Source organism: Chenopodium quinoa, unplaced genomic scaffold (assembly GCF_001683475.1).
Source record: "Chenopodium quinoa cultivar QQ74 unplaced genomic scaffold, ASM168347v1, whole genome shotgun sequence".
In the NCBI taxonomy this organism is placed as follows: Eukaryota; Viridiplantae; Streptophyta; class Magnoliopsida; order Caryophyllales; family Amaranthaceae; genus Chenopodium; species Chenopodium quinoa.
In genome coordinates, this window is record NW_018745454.1 from 3,689,496 (window position 1) to 3,711,880 (window position 22,385).

General features: G+C 36.2%; 3 protein-coding genes across 4 annotated transcripts; all 3 read right to left on the reverse strand.

Moving 5' to 3' along the window:
* Positions 1 to 350: 350 nt before the first annotated feature.
* Positions 351 to 6,049, reverse strand: LOC110714619 (long chain acyl-CoA synthetase 4-like). Its single transcript, XM_021893169.1, has 19 exons — positions 5,648 to 6,049; positions 5,440 to 5,503; positions 5,249 to 5,338; positions 4,679 to 4,735; positions 4,545 to 4,593; positions 4,377 to 4,453; positions 4,147 to 4,186; positions 3,972 to 4,066; positions 3,693 to 3,860; positions 3,476 to 3,586; positions 3,312 to 3,399; positions 3,109 to 3,175; positions 2,399 to 2,474; positions 2,169 to 2,286; positions 1,624 to 1,869; positions 1,320 to 1,459; positions 1,042 to 1,224; positions 697 to 816; positions 351 to 615 (listed from the first exon to the last, which is right to left on the reverse strand). Exons 1-19 carry the CDS (start codon positions 5,797 to 5,799, stop codon positions 574 to 576), a joined length of 1,983 nt encoding a protein of 660 aa, XP_021748861.1. The 5' UTR covers positions 5,800 to 6,049; the 3' UTR covers positions 351 to 573.
* An 896-nt stretch (positions 6,050 to 6,945) lies between these two features.
* On the reverse strand, positions 6,946 to 15,990 carry LOC110714168 (mitochondrial inner membrane protein OXA1-like). Of its 2 annotated transcripts, XM_021892643.1 has the most exons (8): positions 15,905 to 15,990; positions 15,318 to 15,365; positions 15,102 to 15,160; positions 14,864 to 14,939; positions 14,641 to 14,772; positions 14,383 to 14,490; positions 7,979 to 8,033; positions 6,946 to 7,419 (listed from the first exon to the last, which is right to left on the reverse strand). In XM_021892643.1, the coding sequence occupies exons 3-8, from the start codon at positions 15,155 to 15,157 to the stop codon at positions 7,154 to 7,156; spliced, it is 693 nt and encodes a 230-aa protein (XP_021748335.1). In that variant the 5' UTR covers positions 15,158 to 15,160; positions 15,318 to 15,365; positions 15,905 to 15,990; the 3' UTR covers positions 6,946 to 7,153. The 2 variants fall into 2 exon arrangements, with proteins under 2 accessions (XP_021748335.1, XP_021748336.1); XM_021892644.1 differs by lacking the exon at positions 15,905 to 15,990 and having other exon boundaries at positions 15,285 to 15,365.
* On the reverse strand, positions 15,912 to 17,863 carry LOC110714359 (mitochondrial inner membrane protein OXA1-like). The gene is made up of 3 exons (XM_021892866.1): positions 17,717 to 17,863; positions 16,799 to 17,292; positions 15,912 to 16,149 (listed from the first exon to the last, which is right to left on the reverse strand). Exons 2-3 carry the CDS (start codon positions 17,290 to 17,292, stop codon positions 15,912 to 15,914), a joined length of 732 nt encoding a protein of 243 aa, XP_021748558.1. The 5' UTR covers positions 17,717 to 17,863.
* Positions 17,864 to 22,385: the final 4,522 nt, after the last annotated feature.

Genomic DNA, 22,385 nt, shown 5'->3' on the forward strand with positions numbered 1-22,385 from the left:
TACAAAATAAAGCTCGAGTAATCTTTTACAAGAGATTGAACAATCAACTTCGGCAGAGGGTGGAAATTCACAAAATTTAGGTGCCTCCTTACTTTTGCCAAGGTTTTCTGTCAACGCACTGCGTAACCTGCTGGGATGTAACCGTCCTCAAAATGCCAGAAGTTTGCTGAGGACATACCTTAACCCGCAACAGCCAACTGAGCCAGATTTCACTTCTGAAGAAAGCCTCTTAGCCTCTTTCACATTTCAAGTAAATTTTGCTTCAATTTGTAGATTTATAGTATTATTTATAGATCATCACAATGTATGTAATATTAGTGTAGTAAAATCATATAGACAATCAAAAAGAGTTTGCTGAAATTCCTTCTGTATATTTATATCAAATATTTCAAGTGCAAAGTGAAGAATAGTCTACATGTACAAATCAAATCTTTTCATTTTTTTTTTTAAGAAAATCAAATCTTTTCATGTATATCCATGTCAATCTACAATCTGTGTCACTGAGGACAGCATTAAAATGTAATAGATGTCCAATTTGCAGCAGAGTTGATGCTTTGATATGATTGTCATTACTCATTTCTCGTTCCGTTCTTGGTATAATGTGTCAACAACATCCTGTAAGAACAATTCCATTAAGGACCAATTTAATGTTATGCATCGAAAACACAAGATTCAAATGTATTAATATGTACCAACCTGATAATACTTGAGCAATTGAGGCCTTTTCTTCTTAAAAGTTGGAGTCAAGAGATCGCGTTCCATGTCAAAAGGCACAGGGTCAAGATGTACTGCTTTGATTAACTCGAAACCTTTCAACTGTAAGAAAGAAAATGAATTGGACAATGCCAATACAGGAGGACTTGGTGCATTTGAACTCAGAAACTACTGTAACTTGGATTTTTAAGCTCTAATGTCTACTTTCACATGGATATTCAGGCCTTAGTGTCTGTTTGGCATTAGCTTTTTGGGTAGCTTAATATTATCTTGTGCATAGTGTTATGCAAAAACTACCAAAATTCGCGTTCCAAGAGAGCAAAGTACCTTGTTCTCTTTGGCAATCTGGTTGAGTCTCTCAATGAAGTAGGCCTTTGCTCCAGGATTCTGGCATAGTGAACTAAAATCACCTGCAATACCTTTTTCTTCAGCCCAGGATTCCAGAGCCTTCTTGTTGGGGTTGATAACAGCAACGAGGAAAGACTGGAAGCTGTTTCCATAAACCCATATCTGAAATAGACAGATGAATTCAGAACAAAGCAAGCTATAATTCTAATGATCCTACAGAATTGTTTATTCTTATGTACAGCATAGGTCAGACATACAGAATCGATTTCTGAGGCAAGATTGTATGTATTCTCCAAGTTTTCAACAGAAACATATTCTCCTTGCGAGAGCTTGAAGATGTTTTTCTTGCGATCAATGATCTTCATGCACCCATCTGATTGCCACTCTCCAATATCCCCTGTATAGATAGTTGATTATCTAACATATCAAAACACTGTTGTAGAAACTAATACATGTAGGCTTTTTTGACCATTACCTATGATCAGCTCTAGCCTCAGGGAACTAGGAAGTAAAATTTATCAGTTTAGATGAAGAAGAAAAGAAGAAGTTGATCAGACTAACCCGTGTGAAACCAGCCGTCAATCATGACTTCGTCAGTGAGGTCTTCTCGTTTATAGTAACCTGTGAAGAGGGTATTTCCTCGAATGCATACCTCTCCACGTGGAGTGCTGGAAAGAGCATCATACCCCATTTCTGGAACTGATTCTAGGCAGACATCAACATTTGGTACAGGAGGTCCCACAGTTCCAATCATTGCCATGTCATGAGGTTGTGCAATGAATGAAGCTGCACAGCTTTCAGTAAGACCTGTGTGATAATAGGAGATTCAGTCATTTTTATTTATTATGATTACTATTAGTTGTTATTATCAGTGAGAATGTCTATATAATCTTGAAGATTCAGTATTTTTCCCTACAGGATTCTTTATAATTAATATATACATACATTGCAAATTTTCACTCCAAGATAATCCACATAGAACTTGAAATTCTTCTAATGTATGCTAGTTCATTCTCAGTATCTATGCTAATAGGTCTATTACTTGGAGAAGGGTTGAGTTTAGTGTTGATTTGTTCATACAGAAAAATGACTAGTAAACAGCATACCATATCCTTGAAGCACATGAGCACATGTGACCACACGTAGGAAAGTTTCTACACTGGGAGCAAGAGGTGCTCCTCCTGAAAGAATTAAACGAAGTTTCCCTCCAAGACCCTCCTTGATCTGAGGCCACAACGATAGCAAATATATTAAACAAGAGAGTTAAAAGTATAAACCTTTTTAAGAGGAGAAGAAATATCCATCAATCTGAAACTCTTATGACAGCTCATACTACCTTACTAAAAACGATCTTATCAAAAAGGGGGGAAGCTTCTTCGTGCTTATACCCTTTGTTCAAGTTTCCCAATTTGCTGCAAAATTCAAAACATAGGTTAATTTACTTTCAATTAGAGAAAAATACAATTGGAGTATCCTTTCACAACCAATTACCTATGTTTACAGGTACCCCAAAAACATTTTTGAGCTAATTCTAGGCTATGTGGATGCATATGCTTTTCTTTACTTTAATCTTTATGTTTTGTTATTTAATAGCCAATTTATAGGATTGCATAAGCTCAACTAGAATCCCTGCAGGTTATAGTTATATAGCTGTTACTGTTTCTCTTATCCAAATCCTTTAAGGAAGTGTTACAGATGCTTGATGTTGAAGAGGTTAATTCCTGTTTAAGCTTGTTTCTGGCTGAAAAATCTTCTCTAAAGTAAATACTCCCTCTGTACTTATGTAATGGGCCACATGTACTACTTAAAATTGTCTGACAGTATTATTAGGTCACTTTCTAAATTTAGTACGTTAAACTTTGAACTTCCCTATACTGCTCTTAAATCTTAATGATAACTTTTAACTCTTTAAGTAATACTGTATGACATAGTGCTCTAGAAGAAAGGTCACCCTGGAATGGAAATGTACATCTATGCTTTTCTGGAATTGTATTTGAATGAAAAGTCTCTCTCTTGTAAATAAATATTTTGTAAGCTTTAACTTACTAGGAGTAGGCGACATTGAATAATGTACGCTTCAGAGCCCCAGAAGATGAAATCTTTTCCATCAGACCTGATGTCACACAGAAATACAGTAGATGGGCCATCAGTATAAAAAGCAGTGAGTGCAACAGCACAAAAGATCATAATAGCTGCTTCAGAGGCTACTGCTACTCCCATATGCACATTAAACCATTTCTGATGCTTACCAGAATAAATTCTTTCTAGCACACGTGGAACAGAACAAAGAAGTGTTGGTTTCAGATCCTTGATGTCTTCAGCAAGTAGTTTGACATCCTGAATAAGCAATAGGCCAAGCAAGTATGAAGAAAAATTTCATTTGTTGTAAATATACCTCAAGGTTTTCACTTACCCCACGCCAATATCCTATTGAAGCACCAATTGAGATAAACAATTCCTCAACCACTCGATCAAAGATATGTGCTAGGGGAAGATATGAGAGGTATACATCATCCGGGCTAAGCTATCAAATGTTCCAAAAAGAATCACAAGAAAAGAAAATAAATGTCATACTACAGCATGATACATTGTCCGGTTTTCACAAGCAGGAAGGATGACTCTGACCTTACCTCTTCATTTATGCTCTTCAAAGAGAAATTTATGCCAGATACAACAGTAACAACAGTTTCATTTGAAATCAATACTCCCTTGGGTTCACTCGTTGTACCACTAGTATACATTATTGTGCAAATGTCGGATTTCTTTTTTTCAGGAAGTTCAAAATGTTGATTGTTTCCCTGTATGTGCATTCATGCAGATGAGTGTTAGAAATGTTACTTGGTACAAGTTCGAGGAGATTGGCACCAAATTGGGAAAAAAAAAAGTACAGGAAACTGAGCATGACATACAAGTTGAAGAAACTCATCCCAAGAGTAGACTGCCAAGCCTAGTCTTTTAGCATCTTCTTTATGGTCAGTTTGAACCTTACCAAAGCTCACAAGTGCTGTGTTACATAAAGATTATGTTAGTAAAAAATGAATCTTTTTCATTCACTGTTAATAAGGATACAAAAATTCAACTTACTTTTTAAGTATTTTTTTGTATTCGGCAATGTCTTGATAACCTATCCAAAAAGAGCCATAGTTGTAACAAATTCTGCCTTTAAAATCATAATAATAGAAAGAGTAATACTGATAAGAAGCTTAAACATATATGAACTTAGCCATCATACAAGTCATATGATTAAACTTTTATATGGAAAGAACATTGCAACTTTGCATGTAGCTCTGGAACTCTACGTCTGATTCACTTACCTCTGGCATCTTCTTTTCTTCGACAAAAGCAATAGACACCTCTGCGTGACATAAAATGAATTCTACTGCACCAGCACCTGTAGCAAAAACAGGTTAACACTTGTACATTGTCCAACTAGCAACAACTCTATTCTAGTGACATCCTTCTAGATAGTACTGACTTCATACCTAAGGAATCATAAAGAGGGACGCAATACAATCCATGAGCATTACAAGCCTGCAAACATTTAAAGCCGCAGACATCAATTTTATTTCTTCAATAAAAAAAGAGCTGCGTCTGCAAGTGTTAATCAGATCTGTACCTGCATGCTGATCATCCACTTTGGGCAATTAGTACTATAGATACCACATTTTTCTCCCTGCAAAATCGAAGTAAAATGAAAAAAGGTTAGGAAAACAAGCCACTTCAATAATCAATCATACATATAAATTCTACAGAATGTCATTTGTTGGCTCTGAAACTAACTTCAACTGTAAAAACTCTTACCATTACCAAGAAGAATGCTATGAATAAACAATGAACCACTCTATAGTCTGTACTATACCAAACACACAAGTTTTTGCTAATAACCCCCATCTTAAGGTTGTGTTTGGTTAAATGGAAAACCTCTTACAGGAAAATTAATTTTCTGATTTTGTTGGCTGGGTTGAGTTGAGGCTGACAAAATTATTCGCGAGAGGTGAAAAATCTTTCTTGTATGGAAGGAAATCCAAATTGTCCTCTTCATCCCAGCCTTCTCCTCTACATTAACTCCACTTCATCTCCCTGACTCCCTTTTCTTTCTTTTTATATGATAATTTTTTCCAGAAAAAGCAGAAATTCATCCTAGAACAAGAAATATTTTATTATGTCAAGAAATACAGTAACTCACTTTACTGACTCCACAGCTGCGGATAGATGCTCCGACTTTTATAACAATGTCATAAACCTCCTTGTATGTTAGCCAGTTATAGTTTCCTGCCTGTAAGTTATCCATGGTAGCACATAAAAAGGCAAGCATGTCAACATGTGAGGATAAGACACACAAAACAGAAAAAGGGATAATCTGTAATGCCTGCTTACTTTGCCATTCTCGGTTTCACGATATCCAAGCATTCGATTCTCAGGGAATTTCTCAACTGACATGCTGCAACCATGAAATATGAGCCAGCTTATCAAATAACTTGCCATATACATACAGATTCTTACATATTTTAGTAAAGTGAAGCACAAATCTCATATTTGACTATACTATAAGTCTATAAATGAAAGGAAACTCCTATGATCATACCGAAAAATATCCCAGCAAGTTTCCATCCCTGGTAAAAGAGGTGGGAAACCATCTTTAGCATTAACACTCCTGTAAACTGGTCCAACTGATGGCCTCCCGTGCTTCGCTTCTTTGCCACCCTCTACCTCCACCGCATACTTCTTCTCTGCCATTCCTTTTGCTGATCTTTTCTTTTTCTTTTGTCAAAAAACACTTCAGTTTTGATTTCAATATTTTCACTTCCCTCCATATAGATAATGCTCTTATAGAACATATAGACAACACAAGAAAAGTCCTTGGTAAGACTTTCAAGAAGTTAGAAGCTTTTGGTGACCAAATCAACCAAGTTTTTTGTTAAAATACAAACTTGGGTGACAGAGCAATTATTATTTACTAATTTACTGCTTATGTGACATATTTGGATTCATCTTAAGCTACTTTATTTCTCTATTTTTTTTATAGATTATAATAAAATGTTTGATATATATTGGATTATTCTTAAGTTACGTGTAACCGGTTGTATGTTCTAATTTACAGGTATTATATGTGCATTTTTTACATCATAAGCGAAGTCAAATGTAGATTTCACACAATAAAACGAGGATGATTTATTTCTCTGTGATTGGTGGTGGGTGGTAGGTTAGATCAGCTACTTTGAACAACCAAAAAAATAATAATAACTTCCAATGAAATGATGAATCATTCTTAGTGAAATGTTTTCTGTAACCTGTCGTATTCTAGAGTAAAACCATCGTAGAAGTAAAGTTTCTAACAAGCATAAGCCCACAATCTCTTATGAACGAAGTGTGAATAATTCAAAACTCGTAATTAAAGAATACCGAGAAAACAACAAATACATTACATTAGCATAAAGCCATAAATAGTCTGTTATTTAGTCTTCAATGCATATATCTACACAGCACACAAACATAATCTCTGCAGTTTCCTTTTATTAAAAGTATTTTTTTGCTTACGGCTACATATAACATTACCCTTACAAATTATGCAAATATAGTAATTTAAAAGGTGGAGCCGTAAACTTATCCAAACGTGGTAGCTCACACTTCACAATTCTACAATAATACTACTCCGTAGTATAATATTTCAATTAAACCTTTTTAGTGAAATGTTTTCTACAACTTGTCTTGTACTTGGATACTTTTTAAAGCCATGGTATAAGTAAAGTTTCCAACTTCATAACCTCACAAGAAAATATATCTTAGTCATAGACCCACCGAGGCACCAATCCAAAGCAAGTCAAAAAAAATCTACAAGCAATAGAGAGGGAGAGAAGAGGGGGCGGGGAGGTGAAGAAAACAGGAGTAAATAGAAGTAAATAGAAGTAAGAATCAAGGTACAAAATTGATTAAGCTGATAACGTTCTTAACATGGAATTAGAGCAAGGGCTTCAACGACATTGTTGTGCTGTAATGTTGCTTACAAAGATATTCAACTAGATTCTGATAGAATGAAAAACCTGACAACAAAAACAGTTGAGGCTTCTGTAGTATAATAGGGTACAATTTACTACTGCTTCTTTTTCTTCCTTCCCTTGTTCCCCTTTAGTTGTTCTTCAAGATATCTGATCCTTTGTTTCATAAGTGCATGTGAAGATGTCCTTCTGTCAGCAACTTTTGATGTCTCAGAGGGCTTAGATTCCGATGGAGTGTCTTGTTGTTGGGTTGCTGAAACTGATGGGAATTCTGACTGGGACTGTGATGTGGGTGTACTAGGTGGAGAGAAGGGTGCTTCGGTTAGATCCAAGAACTTTCTCACTTCTGGATGCCTAATAGCTGCAAGAAGGAAAAATTATCACAAAATTCACAATGTGAAACCCACATCTTCAATTCTTAATGAGAAAAGTGAAATCTTGCAGAACAGCCCAGCTAACTTGCCAGATGCTGTTCTAGATTGGGATTATAAAAAGGTTTTCGAAGATAAAATTACTTCAAGAATTCCTACCAAAGCAAACAATTTTCCAGAATTCTCTATAGAGCTTTAAGGCCAAAGTGGATACAAACACCGCAATAAACTTTTAGGTGGTCATGATAAACCAAAGGCTATCTCTTGTCCATGATCATACAAGTGGATGGCAAGAATACTTAACATTGTATAATGGATGCAGACTCAAACATCCCAAAATCCCAGGTGCTTAATTTTGTTATTTGTCAGAAAAGCACCTCAATATGCATTATAAGGGGTATGGATGACTGAGACTCATGGTAAAAGGACTGCCATACTACTGAACACGCAAAAATAAAACTGAGAAAAATCATAATTTGTCCATCACTGTAGATACTAATTCTACCTAATAGACCAGAAAACCAACAAATTAAATGGTCAAATATTCACCTAATCCATATGACATCGAAAACAGGTTGGAGGTTATCCAATAACAAAAGAGTGCCTGCAATAAAAAATAAATAAATAAATAAATAAAACTAGCTTTCTCAACATTAGAAATCAAATCAGGCATACATCCAAAAAGCTGCACATTTATGAATCAGTACTCAGTAGACATCAATAAGCTAAATGAATGCAAACAACACGGGGTCATTACATCATGCTAGCCTCACTGGAGAAACTAGAAAGTAAAAGGGGCACAGTAGAATAATTACTCCTCCACTCTTGTCTATGTGCTTGTGAAGTTGTAATCTGTCCAAGCCTTTCAACAAAAGTCTGGCTTTTTTATTTCTTTTCATTTTATCCGCTTTTTTCTTCCTACCCTTTGCCTATAAGGGATGAAAAAATTTTAAGCCGAAATCCCATCCCCCACCCATAAAAATTTGGCTCCACAATAAGAAGAGCATAATTTTATTGGCCCTTTTTTACCACTACTTTAGAAGAGTAGTATAAAAATCCCTTATTCAAAATAGTACAGTCAACTAACCAGAGAGAGAGAGAGAGAGGGGGGGGGAGGAACCCGACCTGAAACCAACCCTAGACTCGAGCATGTGAGACCCGAACCCGAACATGAACTAATCTGGAGATGACCTGACCCGAATGTAACCCGTAAATTATTGACCTGAACCGAACCAGACTTAAACCGAAATTGACCCAAACCCGTTTTAACCTGAATTTAACCCGACTTGTTACTAACCTGACCTGAATCCAACCCGATCCGTTCCTAAACTGACCCGAATTTAACCCAACCTATTACAAACCCAACTTGTTATTGACCTGACCAAAATTCAACCCAAATTGTTTCTGACCCGATTTCAAATCACCTTAAATGTATTTAGACCACCTTGTTGATCAAAGCATTTTTTCTAGGAAGACCAAGTCGGTCCAAGCCAGCAAAAGAAAGGAGCATCATCCTCAAATTTAGGAGTTAAATATAATATATATTTGTTGTATGGTCAAAGAAGATATTATCTTCCTAAATTAAAGACTATAGTTCTCTAGTATATTGTCATATATATTATAGTCAAAGAAAATAATTAGCTTGATAAAAATGATAATTATCTATTTATATTTAGTTGAACCCGAATATGACCTGACTTGAAAATGACCCAACCTGATTGTAACCCGCAAATTATTGACTTGAACATAACCCGACTTGAATTCGAGAATGACCCGACTTGGAAATGACCTAACCTGATAATAACCCGCAAATTATTGACTTGAACCGAACCCGACTTGAACTCGAGAATGACCCGACTTGAAAACGACCCGACCTAATTATAACCTACAAATTATTAACTTGAACCGAACCCGACTCAAACCCAAGAATGACCCGACCCGATTCTAACCCGCAAATTATTGACTTGAACTGAACCGGACTCGAATCCGAGAATTACCCTAACCCGAATTAAACCCGACCTATTGTTCATCCGACCCGAATGTAACCCGACCTGTTATTAACCCGACCCAAACTCAATAAGAAGTATGACCCGACGTGACCCGACTCAAGCATGACCAAACCCAAACCGCATAGGTAATGGAATTAATCCGAATTGACCCGACCCGAGTTGACCCGACCCTCTCTTACCGACCCAAACCCGACCCATTTACCCGAATTGACAGCTCTACCCGAAACCTCCAAAATTTTTCAAAAAATGTGGATATTAGCCTTTAATTTTTGAATTTTTTTGACTTTTTTCACCCGAAAAATAAAAATTGCCGTAATTTTTACCATGGTCCCTAATATTCTCCGGGAGTCCAATTGGTTGGGTGGTACTATCCAATTTGCCTTTAAACGACAAATTTACCGGTTAACAACTTGCACCGATATCATTAACTCAAGCCTATCATGAACATTTATGACAACAAATAATGATCATATATGGGTTCAAACGACATTATATGACCATGAGATGTATTCCCTAAAATTTAAAGACTTTTAGACACCAGGCCCCGAAAAGCGTAGATATTAGCCTTCAATTTTTAATTTTTTGACTTTTTTCGCCAGGAAATAAAAAAATGCCGAAATGTTTACCATGTTCCCTAATTTGCCTTTTAAACGGCCAATTTACCGATTTACAACTTGCACCGTGTTATAGATTAATGTCTACTACTTGTAATTAAACGCAAAGAACAATAATTAGGGGAAAGCTTGATGTATTTGATTGAACGGAAATGGAATTACAAAGGGATAACCATAACTTGAGGTTATGAATCTCTTAGTAGCTTTAGGCTACAACTCTCTATTGTGTTTCCTCACTGATTTCTAGATACCTTTTCTAAAGAAGTGATTACATTACTTATATACTCAAGCTTAAGGAACACATGTGACTAACTTAGCTAAGAATGGAAAAACCATAAAAAGACATTGTTGAAATAACTTGCTTGATTTCCTTAATTCCCCTTTAATTAGCTTTGTCATCTTGCAAATTGTTCTTTCCCACCTTTGACCCCTGCTGTCCTGTTTTGCGCGCCTAGCATACACCAAAAGTGGTGGTTGATGTGGTTCCTTGACCCCGTTGACCCGTTCCATTACACACCGATTTCATTAATTCAAGCATACCACGAATATTTATGACAACAAATAATGATCACATATGGTACCAAACGGCATTATATGACCCCGAGATTTATTCCTTAGAATTTCAAGACTTTTCGACACCGAGCTCCAAAACCTTGAAAATTTCGCAAAATGCGTGGATTAGTCTTCAATTTTAGCATTTTTTGGCTTTTTTTCACCTGCAAATAAAAATTGCTGAAATGTTTACCATAGTTCCTAATACCATTCAGGAGTCAAATTGGGAGGGTAAAAATATCCAATTTACCTTTAAACGGCCAATTTACCGATTTACAAGTTCATCGATTTTATTAACTCAAGCCTACCACGAACATTTATGACAACATATAATGATCATATATGGTTCTAAACGACATTATATGTTCACCCCGAGATGTATCCCCTAAAATCTTAAGATTTTAGACACTGGACCCCGAAACCTCCAAAATTACTTAAAAAGCGTGGATATTAGCCTTTAATTTTGGAATTTTTTGACTTATTTTCGCCCGGTAATAAAAATTTCCGATATGTTTACCATGGTCCCTAATACCCTCCGGGCATCCAATTAGGTGGGTTAACTGTCCAATTTACCTTTAAACGCACAATATATCGGCTTACAACTTGCACCGATTTCATTAATTCAAGCCTACTACAAACATTTATGACAACATATAATGATCATATATGGTTCCAAACGGCAGTATATGACCCCAAGATGTATCTACTAAAATATCAAGACTTTTCAACACCAAGCCCCGAAACCTTCGAAATTTCTCAAAAAAGGTGAATATTAGCCTTCAATTTTGGAATTTTTTTGACTTTTTTTCGACCGGAAATAAAAAATTGCCGAAATGTTTACCATGGTCCCTAATACCCTCCATGAGTCCAATTCGGTGGGTGGAACCATCCAATTTGCCTTTAAACGACCAATTTGCCGGTTTACAACTTGCACCGATTTCATTAATTCAAGCTTACCACGAACATTTATGACAACAAATAATGATTACACATGGTTCCAAACGAGATTATATGACCCCGAGATGTATTCCCTAGAATTTCAAAACTTTTAGACACCGGGCTCCGAAGACTACAAAACTTCTCAATAAGGTGGATATTAACCTTCAATTTTTGAATTTTTTGACTTTTTTTTGCCTGAAAATAAAAATTACTGAAATGTTTATCATGGTCCCTAATACCCTCCGGGAGTCTAATTGGGTGGATGGAACCATCCAATTTTCCTTTAAACGGTCAATTTACCGGTTTACAATTTGCACCGATTTCATTAACTCAAGCCTACTACGAGTATTTATGACAACATATAATTATTATATATGATTCCAAATGGCATTATATGACCCCGAGATGTATCCCTTAAATTTTCGAGATTTTTCGACACCGGGCCTCAAAACCTTCGAAATTTCTCAAAAAGCATGGATATTAGCCTTCAATTTTGGAATTTTTCGACTTTTTTTCCCTTGTGAATAAAAATTTCCGAAATGTTTACCATGATCAGTAATATCCTCCGGGAGTCCAATTGGGTGGGTGGAACCATCCAATTTGCCATAAAACGGTCAATTTACCGATTTACAACTTGCAATAATTTCTTTAACTCAAGCCTACCACGAACATTTATGACAAAATATAATGATCATATGCGGTTCATAACGTCAAGTCGTCATTATATGACCCCGAGATGTATTCCTTAAAATCTCAAAACCTTTTCGACACCGTGCCCCGAAACCTCTAAAATTTCTCAAATATCGTGGATATAACCTTCAATTTTAGAATTTTTTTGACTTTTATTCACCCATTAATAAAAATTGCCGAAATGTTTACCATGATCTCTAATAATGTTCGGAAGTCCCATTGGGTGGGTGGAACCATCCAATTTGCCTTTAAAAGACCAATTTACCGGTTTACAACTTGCACCGATTTCATTAACTCAAGCCCACTACGAATATTTATGACAACAAATAATGATCATATATGGTTCCAAACGGCATTATATGACCTCGAGATATATCCCCTATAATTTCAAGACTTTTCGACACTTGGCCCCAAAACCTCCAAAATTTCTCAAAAAACGTGGATATTAGTCTTCAATTTTGGAATTTTTTGACTTTCTTTCGCCCGAAAATAAAAATTGCCGAAATGTTACCATGGTTCCTAATATCCTCCGGGAGTCCAATTGGGTGGGTGGAACCATCCAATTTTTCCTTTAAACGCCAATTTACCGGTTTGATACTTACACCGATTTCATTAATTCAAGCCTACCACGAGTCCACGAACATTTATGACAACAAATAATGATCACATACGGTTCCAAACGGCATTATATGACCCCGAGATGTATCTTGTAGAATTTCAAGACTTTTCGACACCGGGCCCTGAAATCTCCAAAATTTCGTAAAAAGCGTGGATATTAGCCTTCAATTTTGGAATTTTTTGGCTTTTTTTCGGCCGGAAATAAATTGCATAAATGTTTATCATAGTCCCTAATACCCTCCGGGAGTCCAATTGGGTGTGTGGAACCATCCAATTTGCTTTTAAACGGCCAATTTACCGGTTTACAACTTGCACTGGTTTACCGGTTTACAACGGCCAATTTAATTAACTTGCACCGAACCCGACTTGAACCGAAATTGACCAAACCCGTTTTAACCCGTCAAAACCCGTATTTAACCCGACTTATTACTAACCTGACCTGAATTCAACCCGACCCGTTCCTAACTCGACTAGAATTTAACCCAACCTGCTACAAACCCGATCCAAAAATTCAACCCGATCTGTTACTAACCCGACTCGAAATTAAGACAACTTGTTATTGACCCGACCTAAATTCAACCCAAATTGTTCCTGATCCGTTTTCAAATCACCTTAAATGTAATTTAGACCACCTTATTATCATTGATCAAAGCATTTTGTCTAGGAAGACCAAGTCGGTCCAAGCCAGCAAAAGAAAGGAGCATCATCCTCAAATTTAAGAGTTAAATATAGTATATATTTGTTGTATATTCAAAGGAGTTAATTATCTTCCTAAATTATAGACAATAGTTCCCTATTATATTGTCATATATATTATAGTCAAAGGAAATAATTAGCTTGATAAAAATGATAATTATCTATTTATAGTTAGTTGAACCCGAATATAACCTGACTTGGAAATGACCCGACCTGTTGTAACCTGCAAATTATTGACTTGAACATAACCCAACCTGAATCCGAGAATGACCCGACTTGAAAATGACTTAACCTAATTATAATCCGCAAATTATTGACTTGAATCGAACCCGACTCAAACCCGAGAATGACCCGACTTGAAAATGACCCGACCTGATTATAATCCGCAAATTATTGACTTGAACTGAACCCGACTCAAACCCGAGAATGACCCGACCTGATTCTAACCCGCAAATTATAGACTTGAACCGAACCCGACTCGAACCCGAGAATTACCGTTTTAACCCTAAAAACCCGAATTAAACTCGACCTATTGTTCACCCGACCTGTTATTAACCCGACCTAAACCCGACCCAAATCCGATAAGTATGACCCGACGTGACCCGACTCAAGCATGACCCAACCCAAACCAGACCCGCATAGGTTACGGAATTAATTTGAATTGACCCGGCCCGAGTTAACCCGACCCACTCTTACCCAACCCAAACCCGGCCCGTTTACCTGAATTGGCAGCTCCAGATATCGCAGAAAACCATTTATAAGAACTGACAAGAAATTACTAATAGGATAAACCCTTTTTTCTGCAATTTTTGTAAACCTGGAAATGTTGGCATACCTTAGGAAAACCCATTGTAAATGGCACTGCAAGAATAGCAAAGATCCTTGAGACCTTCTTCATTTTATTAGAGTTGGGATTACCTTCAAAGCCTTCTTGCATGTTGTACTAAGGTTAGTGAAACAGCAATAAAATGTTAGTAACAGCACCCTCCAGGACGATAAGAAAGAGACAACAAATAAGACAGAGAATTAGAAATAGAAGAAGATAAGGAATGCAACGGCAAGAGGTGCTCAGAAGTACATCAAAACTCCTTACCTCTACAAGGACCAAGAATGATAGTGATGCTAGAACTGGAAAAATAAACAGATTATCTGGAGTAGTGAGATCTGTGAACCAGAGCGCTCCACCAGATTTCATTGATGGAACCTTCTCAACCATGTTTGAGATCTGATACATAAATACAGAGTTTTGAGATGAAAATTAGAATAGTACTGTTAAAATCAAAAGATTTGAGATGTTTACAGGAATAAAATCTTACAGCTAAGAAAAAGCTGATGAAGATAGGGCCTTGAATTAGAAGTCCTTTCAATGGAGTGAGTGGGCTAGCTCCATATCTGTCATCGATCCGCAACGAAGAAAATTAGACACTAACATGTGTCCAGCATTTTCAGCCAACACAGCAAGACTAACTTATGCAAATTAGTGGATCTCTCGGACAGTGAGATACTGAGATGTCCAAGAACAGGATCCATACCCTGAAAAATATAATCACTTACTGTTTTAGCAAAGCATTCATTTCCTTTTGGCCTTCAGCAACAGCAACAGGATCCATACCCTGAAAAATATAAATCAGGATAAATAGTTAACACCTATCAAACAACTAATATGAAATGAAAAAAGGCATAAACATGAATATTGGTAAGCCTCAAAATTTTTATCTAAGAATAAATAAATCTAACCTAATACGCGAACATCAGGTGGGGAGTTCATACCGAAGCTTGCACCGTCTGTTTTATCTCCTCCAACCGTGGTCTTATCAACTACACAGGAATGAATTGCATCAAAATGGCATATTAGAATATATAAAATACAAATCTAACACAGAGCAAGTTAGCATGAAAACAGTAAGGATTGCATGCATCAGACCTTCATCATGCAAATGTAAGAGATGGGTCACAACGCCTAACAACATTACCTCTTTTTTAGTACATTTACCAGCTGCAACCCCCCCCCTCTCTCCAAACCACCACGCACACGCACACACACACACACACAACTAAAAAAAATTAAAAGGGAAACAAATAGCATTAGAAGTATAAAAACTAATTGTGAAATGGCAACTAGCAAACAATGTCAATTACACTGCACTTTTCTTATTATTAGACATTACAATCAAACATACCACACTAAGATAAGAAATACAGTTGTACAAAACAGATTTTTTTAATCAACAGCGGGTCAGTGGTAACAAATAACAATGATATCCAAAGAATGTAACATATCCAATATGAATAGCTATATTACTGATAAGAGAAGAAACAAGGAGTCGTTACTCAAATATTCAAGCACAAAGACTCACATTGAGTTTATAAGTAGCTTTGAGTTGACTGATGAGTAAAGGCAATGTTGCTCCTCGAATTAAAATAGTTGTTACAGCAATAGCTGCCCACCTGGAAGATAAAGAGAGCTAAAATATGAAATCCAGGACAAAATCGGACTAAAATACAGCGAATTCGATAATATGGTGAGGCCTCAAGTTGACTGATGAGTAAAGGCAATGTTGCTCCTCGAATTAAAATAGTTGTTACAGCAATAGCTGCCCACCTGGAAGATAAAGAGAGCTAAAATATGAAATCCAGGACAAAATCGGACTAAAATACAGCGAATTCGATAATATGGTGAGGCCTCACAATGACCGATCTAGATCACATATTACTTACTAGAATTTAAGCCTTTAAGGACTTCTCATCCAATCCTTCTTTGTCAGCTATTTTTTATGCTTCCGCCTTTCATATATTTTCTATTGCTTCCGGACCAAAGGTTTAGACTTCATACCCCCAACCCCTCAACAAAACACCTTTATAGTTCTAGTCATACAAGAAAGAAAAACACTAGCATAACCTAATAGAAAAAGTCAAGAGATATCCTCTATTCAGATTATTGTCCAGCAATAAGAATAGGAGATTCTATCTCAATACAATTGTCAAGGTCTCAAGGATATCCTCCTTCCACTCCAGCCCTCTGCCAAAAAAAAAGGCAAGTTTTCATCTCAATTCCTTGCCCACTTTTAGATATGCAAGAGCATATACTGATATTAGTCAAAAGGATCTCTCCTTCCAAGCTAGCTCTCCACCGTAAAAAATGGAACTTCCCATCTCACCACCTTTCCCTCTTTATTCCAATCTCACCACAGATAAAAGTCAAGGAATCGATTAAATAGAAACTAAAATAACATAGCAAAAGGAGGGTATACCAATTCAATCCAGTAAATGAATGAACAGCATCAATCAAGTGTTGCAGTGCAGCAACTGGGAAGGAGGAATCAGCAGCTGCAACAGCCACCTCATTAACGGCAGGAGCTACTGAAGAAACTGCTTCCACAGTTTCATCAGTAAAAACATGGGCAATGTCACCAAGATTGTCAACTTTGTCAGAGCCTTCTGTAGTTGCACTTGACATGTATCTAGGCAATGACGGTCCAATCCCAGCTGCTGCTGGGAAAAGAAAAGCAGGCAAACATTTCTTCTGCCCACAAAGTGATCCGAAACCCCCATTACCACCTATGTTATTTCTAGTATGATTCTGTGACATAACAATATCGCTAATTCCATATCCAGGTTGACTTGGACACGGCGATTGAAAATTCTCATCACTTTCATGATCGCGATGAACAATGTGGCTCAATGACGGGTGGTACCATCTCCGCAAGAGAGTGCCCTGTCTTTTTAACATCAATCGGCAAGCCATCTGAATATTTAGAGGAGGAATTAGATCAGGTACCCCAACACAAGACAAATACAACACCCAAAACCCGACTTTGGTATAACTGTTCAAAGAAACAGCTGCAATTCACAATACATACATGATTTTGATTGATTCCCTTAAAGAAAGCAATCAAGAAACCAATCATCTAAACTACACCACCAAAAAAGACAGCTTAAAATACAGAAAAACAACACAAACCCTAATTTCCCACATGGATGAATGCACAGAGGCAGCAACTAAATTGAACAGAAATGGAAGTGAGTAAGTTAGTACAATCATCTTCAAAACAATTCGCATTATCATAAACCTAATTGCTAACTTGAAAATGCAATTTGGAAACACAGACATAAATTGAGCATGATAAAAATCAAAGAAATCAGTCATAAATAATTAAGCAAAGAATAACCTGAATGAAACTAAACAACGTGGAAGAACGATCAAAACCCTAGCATCAAAACAATAATCACTTCCGACATTGTTGACGGGAATCGCTAGAATGAGAACCGAGCAAGTGTGGCTGATGAGTTCTAGGGCTGTGCAGGAAAATCCGAATATCCGAAAATCCGATTCGTATCCGATCCGTTTTTTTAGGATATCCGTTCCGATATTTTTTTCGGATCGGATATCCGATTCGAAAAAGTCGGATATCGGATACCAACTCGGATAGTAAATTTTCAGATTTCGGATATCCGAATATCCGATAAAAATCGAATATCGGATATCCGTATCCGAATTGATATCCGAAAATTAAGCTGGGCTTGGCTTTTTGGGCCTAAAATAGTAAAATCTAAAATATAAACTTGTATGGGCACTGTTTTTCCTTAATCTTGGGCTTTTTTCAATTTAAATTGTTTCTACTTATGTCGACATAACTCCAACTATGTATTTTTTTCTATTTGAACTCCAATTATGTATTTTTGTTGTGTACTAGTCTAGATGTGTCAAACCTTAATCTAAAAAAAAGTTCTAGATGTGTCAAAAATTCACCCGATTGATACAATCTACAAAAATTAAATTCAAATATCGACTTATTTGGAAATAATAATTTTGTATGTCTCAAATTAAAAATAGATTCGATCCAACTTCACGGAATCCAAACACTTGAATGACACCTCTATGTCCTACTATATCAATTTTATTTTATTTTTTAGTTTTTGTTTTATATATTGGTGGGTAAGGAGAACGACCATACTAGATCAATATCTTTTTCAAGTAAACCAACTTAGTTACGTATAGCAGGCTTTTGGGAAGGGGGTGGGGGAGATAAGGGAACCTCCAGCTTTTAAGAACCACATCCAGTAGTAGGGGTGATTATGAGACAAGACAACTCGCGAGCTACTCGAGCTCGACTCGGTCAAAACTCGACTCGAGTGAGCTTGATTCGAAATGTTAATGAGACGAGTCGACTCGAAAGCTCGTGAGAAGCTCGAATTCCTTTATATAATATCATATTCACTAAAAATTAAATTATTTTGATAAAAAAAACTTTTTTTTTATATTAATAATTAATAAATAAAACGTTATTTATGTACTCGTATCATCATATGTATACACTAAAATGAAAACTCGACTCGCATCATAAGCACCCCTAGCCAGTAGGAATCGAAACCCATGAAGTCGTGAGGTGATACTCTTATCAACTACACGTCTACACCAAATACTACCTGGTCACTAAATCTTGCTATTCTCAATACTTAAGTTAATCAATTTAATTGTCATTCATATGGAGTATTATGGGGTTAATGGTAATTATATAACGATCATCAGATCATGTATGTTATTACTGTACTTTTTAAAGATGACTTCTGATCTATTTACTCTGTAATTAACAAAACCTTAAACTTAGAAGTTAGAATTAATTTCAAGAAATAAATTGCCGGCTCAATCATGATGAGTAAGAGTGATCATTGATTATCGTTACCGATTTACCGAATCGAATAGTCAATTTAATATCCTACCTTATTGAGTATTCAATAATCAATAAAACTAAAAGTATTCAATAATCAACAAAACTAAAAGGATGCCCATGAATTGAATTAACTTTGGGTATAATGTTTTGATTTTTAAACAAATACGGAGTACATATTTTCCAAATAAATTTGAAAGTGATCGAATTTAAAATTTAATCATCATAATACTTTGAATTATTTAACTAGTATTACCAATTTACGGATTTACCACATGATCTTGACTACATTACTAAAGTCTAAACCAGTAAACAACTAAACCTCAATCCCTCTTTCTCATTCTCAATTTCTCAGTCGCCTCCTCTTCTGCTCTCTGTCTCTCTCAGACTCTCATTCTCAATTTCTCAAATTCTCAGTCGCCTCCCTCTCTGCCTCTCTCAACTCTCATTCCTTCTCGCCGGCCGCCGCATGCTTGACTGCTTCCAAGTTCCTTCTCGCTCAGGTAAAACTCCATCTCTCTTTACAAATTTCACAACTTACTGAAATTAGGGTTTTTTTTGAATACTTGAATACTTGAATGCTATATGAAATTTTGAATCACCCATTGATTAATTTGTGTATATCTGAAACTTGAAATGCTGTTGAGTATCTTGAATGTAGGAAGTCTGTTTTTGAGTTGATGTTGATTTCTTTCGTTTTTTTCATTTTCGTCTTGTAAAGAGAAAGAGACTCCCTTCAACTCCCCTTCTTCAACAAGACTCTCAATTAGATTTGCATAAATCATAAATTAACAATTTTTAATCTAGTTTATCTTAATAGTTCTCTGATTCCCTCCTAAAATTAATCAAATGGGTATGTCTGAAACTGGAGAAAAAATTAATCAAATGGGAATTCTTATTTAATTTTGCTTTGATTTAAGATTTAATGATAATATAGAATTGTGCCTACTAGAAAATTTAGTATTTGATGTGTCTTGAATCAAACTATTTTATCAGTTGCATGCACACACTGTTCGTTGGACGAGTGTCGGGTTCTTAACGGTTATAAACGATTTATCTATGATGCACATTGTATGTTATAAGGTCTCAATTGAGTCATAGTTGTTCTACCTATAATGAGACTATTTATATGCTTATTTCTAGTATAACTAATTGAACAAATTGATGTCTGAAGTTTGCTGCAGACTCTGTATTTTAATCATGATCTCAAAATGTTATTTTGGAATTTGATTTTGTCTTTGTAGGAGGAGCCATAATTTTCTGCTACTGAATTTTTTTCTTTTTTTGGGTGTTCATTATTAACAATAGTTGTCATATATGGTCTTTCACATATTAACATACTCTTATAGTGACAGATTTATGGAGGATATGACAGGGGAGAGTGCTACTGCTACCCCCTCAAGTGTTAACCCCTCAAGTGATGATCCATTGACATCTACGGCAAATGCTTCACAACCAAAGCCACAAGATGTTCCACCTGATTCGGAGGCACAAATTCCAACCGAGAGAGCGCCGGATGGTCTTAGAGCTCCAAAAAAAGGTAAGAAGAAAAGATCTTGGGTTTGGGATCACTTTTTGTTATTCACAAGAGATGGGGATAAGAGGGCTAAATGTAACTATTGTGAAACTGATGTTTGTGGTGACTCAAAGAGTGGTACAACTGTTATGCAAAATCATCTTAAAAGGTGCAAAGAATACCCTCCTAACATTGATAAATCACAAAGACTTCTTTCTTTGAAAAGTGAGAAAACTGAACAAGTTAAGGGAGATGGTAGTGTGGATGAAAATATGTCGGGGACATTTGTAAATGGGAGAAAAGGTAGATTAGATCTTTGGAAATTTAAGCAAGATGAATGTAGAAAAGCATTTGCAAAGATGGTCATAATACATGAGAAACCTTTTAGATGTTGTGAGCATGAGGGTTTTCGCTATTTCATGTCATTTGCACAACCCAACTTTGTTTTCCCCTCTCGTTTTACTGTGGCAAGAGATTGTTATCGTATATATGTAGAGGAAAAAAAGAAGCTAAAAAGTTACTTTTCCAAGTCTTCTTCTCGCATTTGTCTTACTACTGATACTTGGACATCATGTCAAAACTTGAGTTACATGTGTTTGACTGCTCATTTCATAGATGATAATTGGATATTGCACAAAAAAATCTTAAATTTTTGTCTAATTAGCGGTCATTCTGGTGAGGCTATTGGTAAAGGGATAGAAAAATGCTTGCTTGAGTGGGGCATTAGTAGAGTCATGACTATAACAGTGGACAATGCTAGTTCAAATGATGTAGGTATTCAATACATAAGAAGAAGACTTCAAAGATGGAAAGATGGGGCTGTGTTGGGGGGAAAATTTGTGCATATGCGTTGTGCAACTCATATTCTCAATTTGACTGTGAGGGAGGGTTTGAAAGAAAATGATGAGTCAATAAAAAGAATAAGAAATGGGGTAAGGTTTGTTAGATCTTCTCCCGCAAGATTGCAGAAGTTTAAGAATTGTGTCAATCAAGAGCAAATTGAGTCTAAACGTCATCTTTGCTTAGATGTTGAAACTAGGTGGAACTCAACTTACTTGATGTTGGAATATGCTTCTATTTATCGTAAGGCTTTTGATTTGCTTGAAACTTCTGATGGTGGTAAATTTAATGAAGAATTGACAAAGTCTAATGGTGTTCCAACTGATGATGATTGGGATCGTGTTGCTTCGTTGCTCCCTTTTCTTAAGATATTTTATGATGCTACTTTAAGACTTTCTGGGTCCTTATATGTTACTTCTAATGTGTATTTGCAAGAACTTGTTACCATTGGAAAGATGATAAAGAGAAAGTGTGAAAGTAGTGATCTTGGTGAAAGATTAATGGCCCATGGAATGAAAAGAAAACATGATAAGTATTGGGAAAATGTGAATAATATCAATTTGATGTTGTATGTTGTTGTTGTACTTGATCCAAGGCGAAAGATGCAATATGTGAAGTGGGCTATTGATGATCAATATGATTTGGATAAGGGTAAAGAGTTGTATGATAAGACTAAGGATGCGTTGAATTCTTTGCACGAACATTATGCCTCTCAACAAACACAAAGTGGGTCAAGTCCATCCAATATGGTTGATTTAACTACAAGAGACTTGGAAAGCTTTGAGGATTGGCATGACATGGCTGAATTTGAAT

Bases quoted from the DNA above. Each gene is read 5' to 3' on its own strand.
- LOC110714359 (XM_021892866.1), bottom strand. From the start codon at position 17,292: ATGGCTTGCCGATTGATGTTAAAAAGACAGGGCACTCTCTTGCGGAGA. The intron at 16,150-16,798 runs GTATACCCTCCT...TTTATCTTCCAG, and splicing joins TCATTTACTGGATTGAATTG to GTGGGCAGCTATTGCTGTAA.
- LOC110714619 (XM_021893169.1), bottom strand. From the start codon at position 5,799: ATGGCAGAGAAGAAGTATGCGGTGGAGGTAGAGGGTGGCAAAGAAGCG. The intron at 4,454-4,544 runs GTATGAAGTCAG...TTTTTGCTACAG, and splicing joins CCCTCTTTATGATTCCTTAG to GTGCTGGTGCAGTAGAATTC. The intron at 1,225-1,319 runs GTATGTCTGACC...TGTCTATTTCAG, and splicing joins TTGCCTCAGAAATCGATTCT to ATATGGGTTTATGGAAACAG.
- LOC110714168 (XM_021892643.1), bottom strand. From the start codon at position 15,157: ATGGATCCTGTTGCTGTTGCTGAAGGCCAAAAGGAAATGAATGCTTTG. The intron at 14,940-15,101 runs GTAAGTGATTAT...GATCGATGACAG, and splicing joins ATGAATGCTTTGCTAAAACA to ATATGGAGCTAGCCCACTCA. The intron at 8,034-14,382 runs GTATGCCAACAT...TTTTTATTGCAG, and splicing joins TTACAATGGGTTTTCCTAAG to GCACTCTTTTGTTATTGGAT.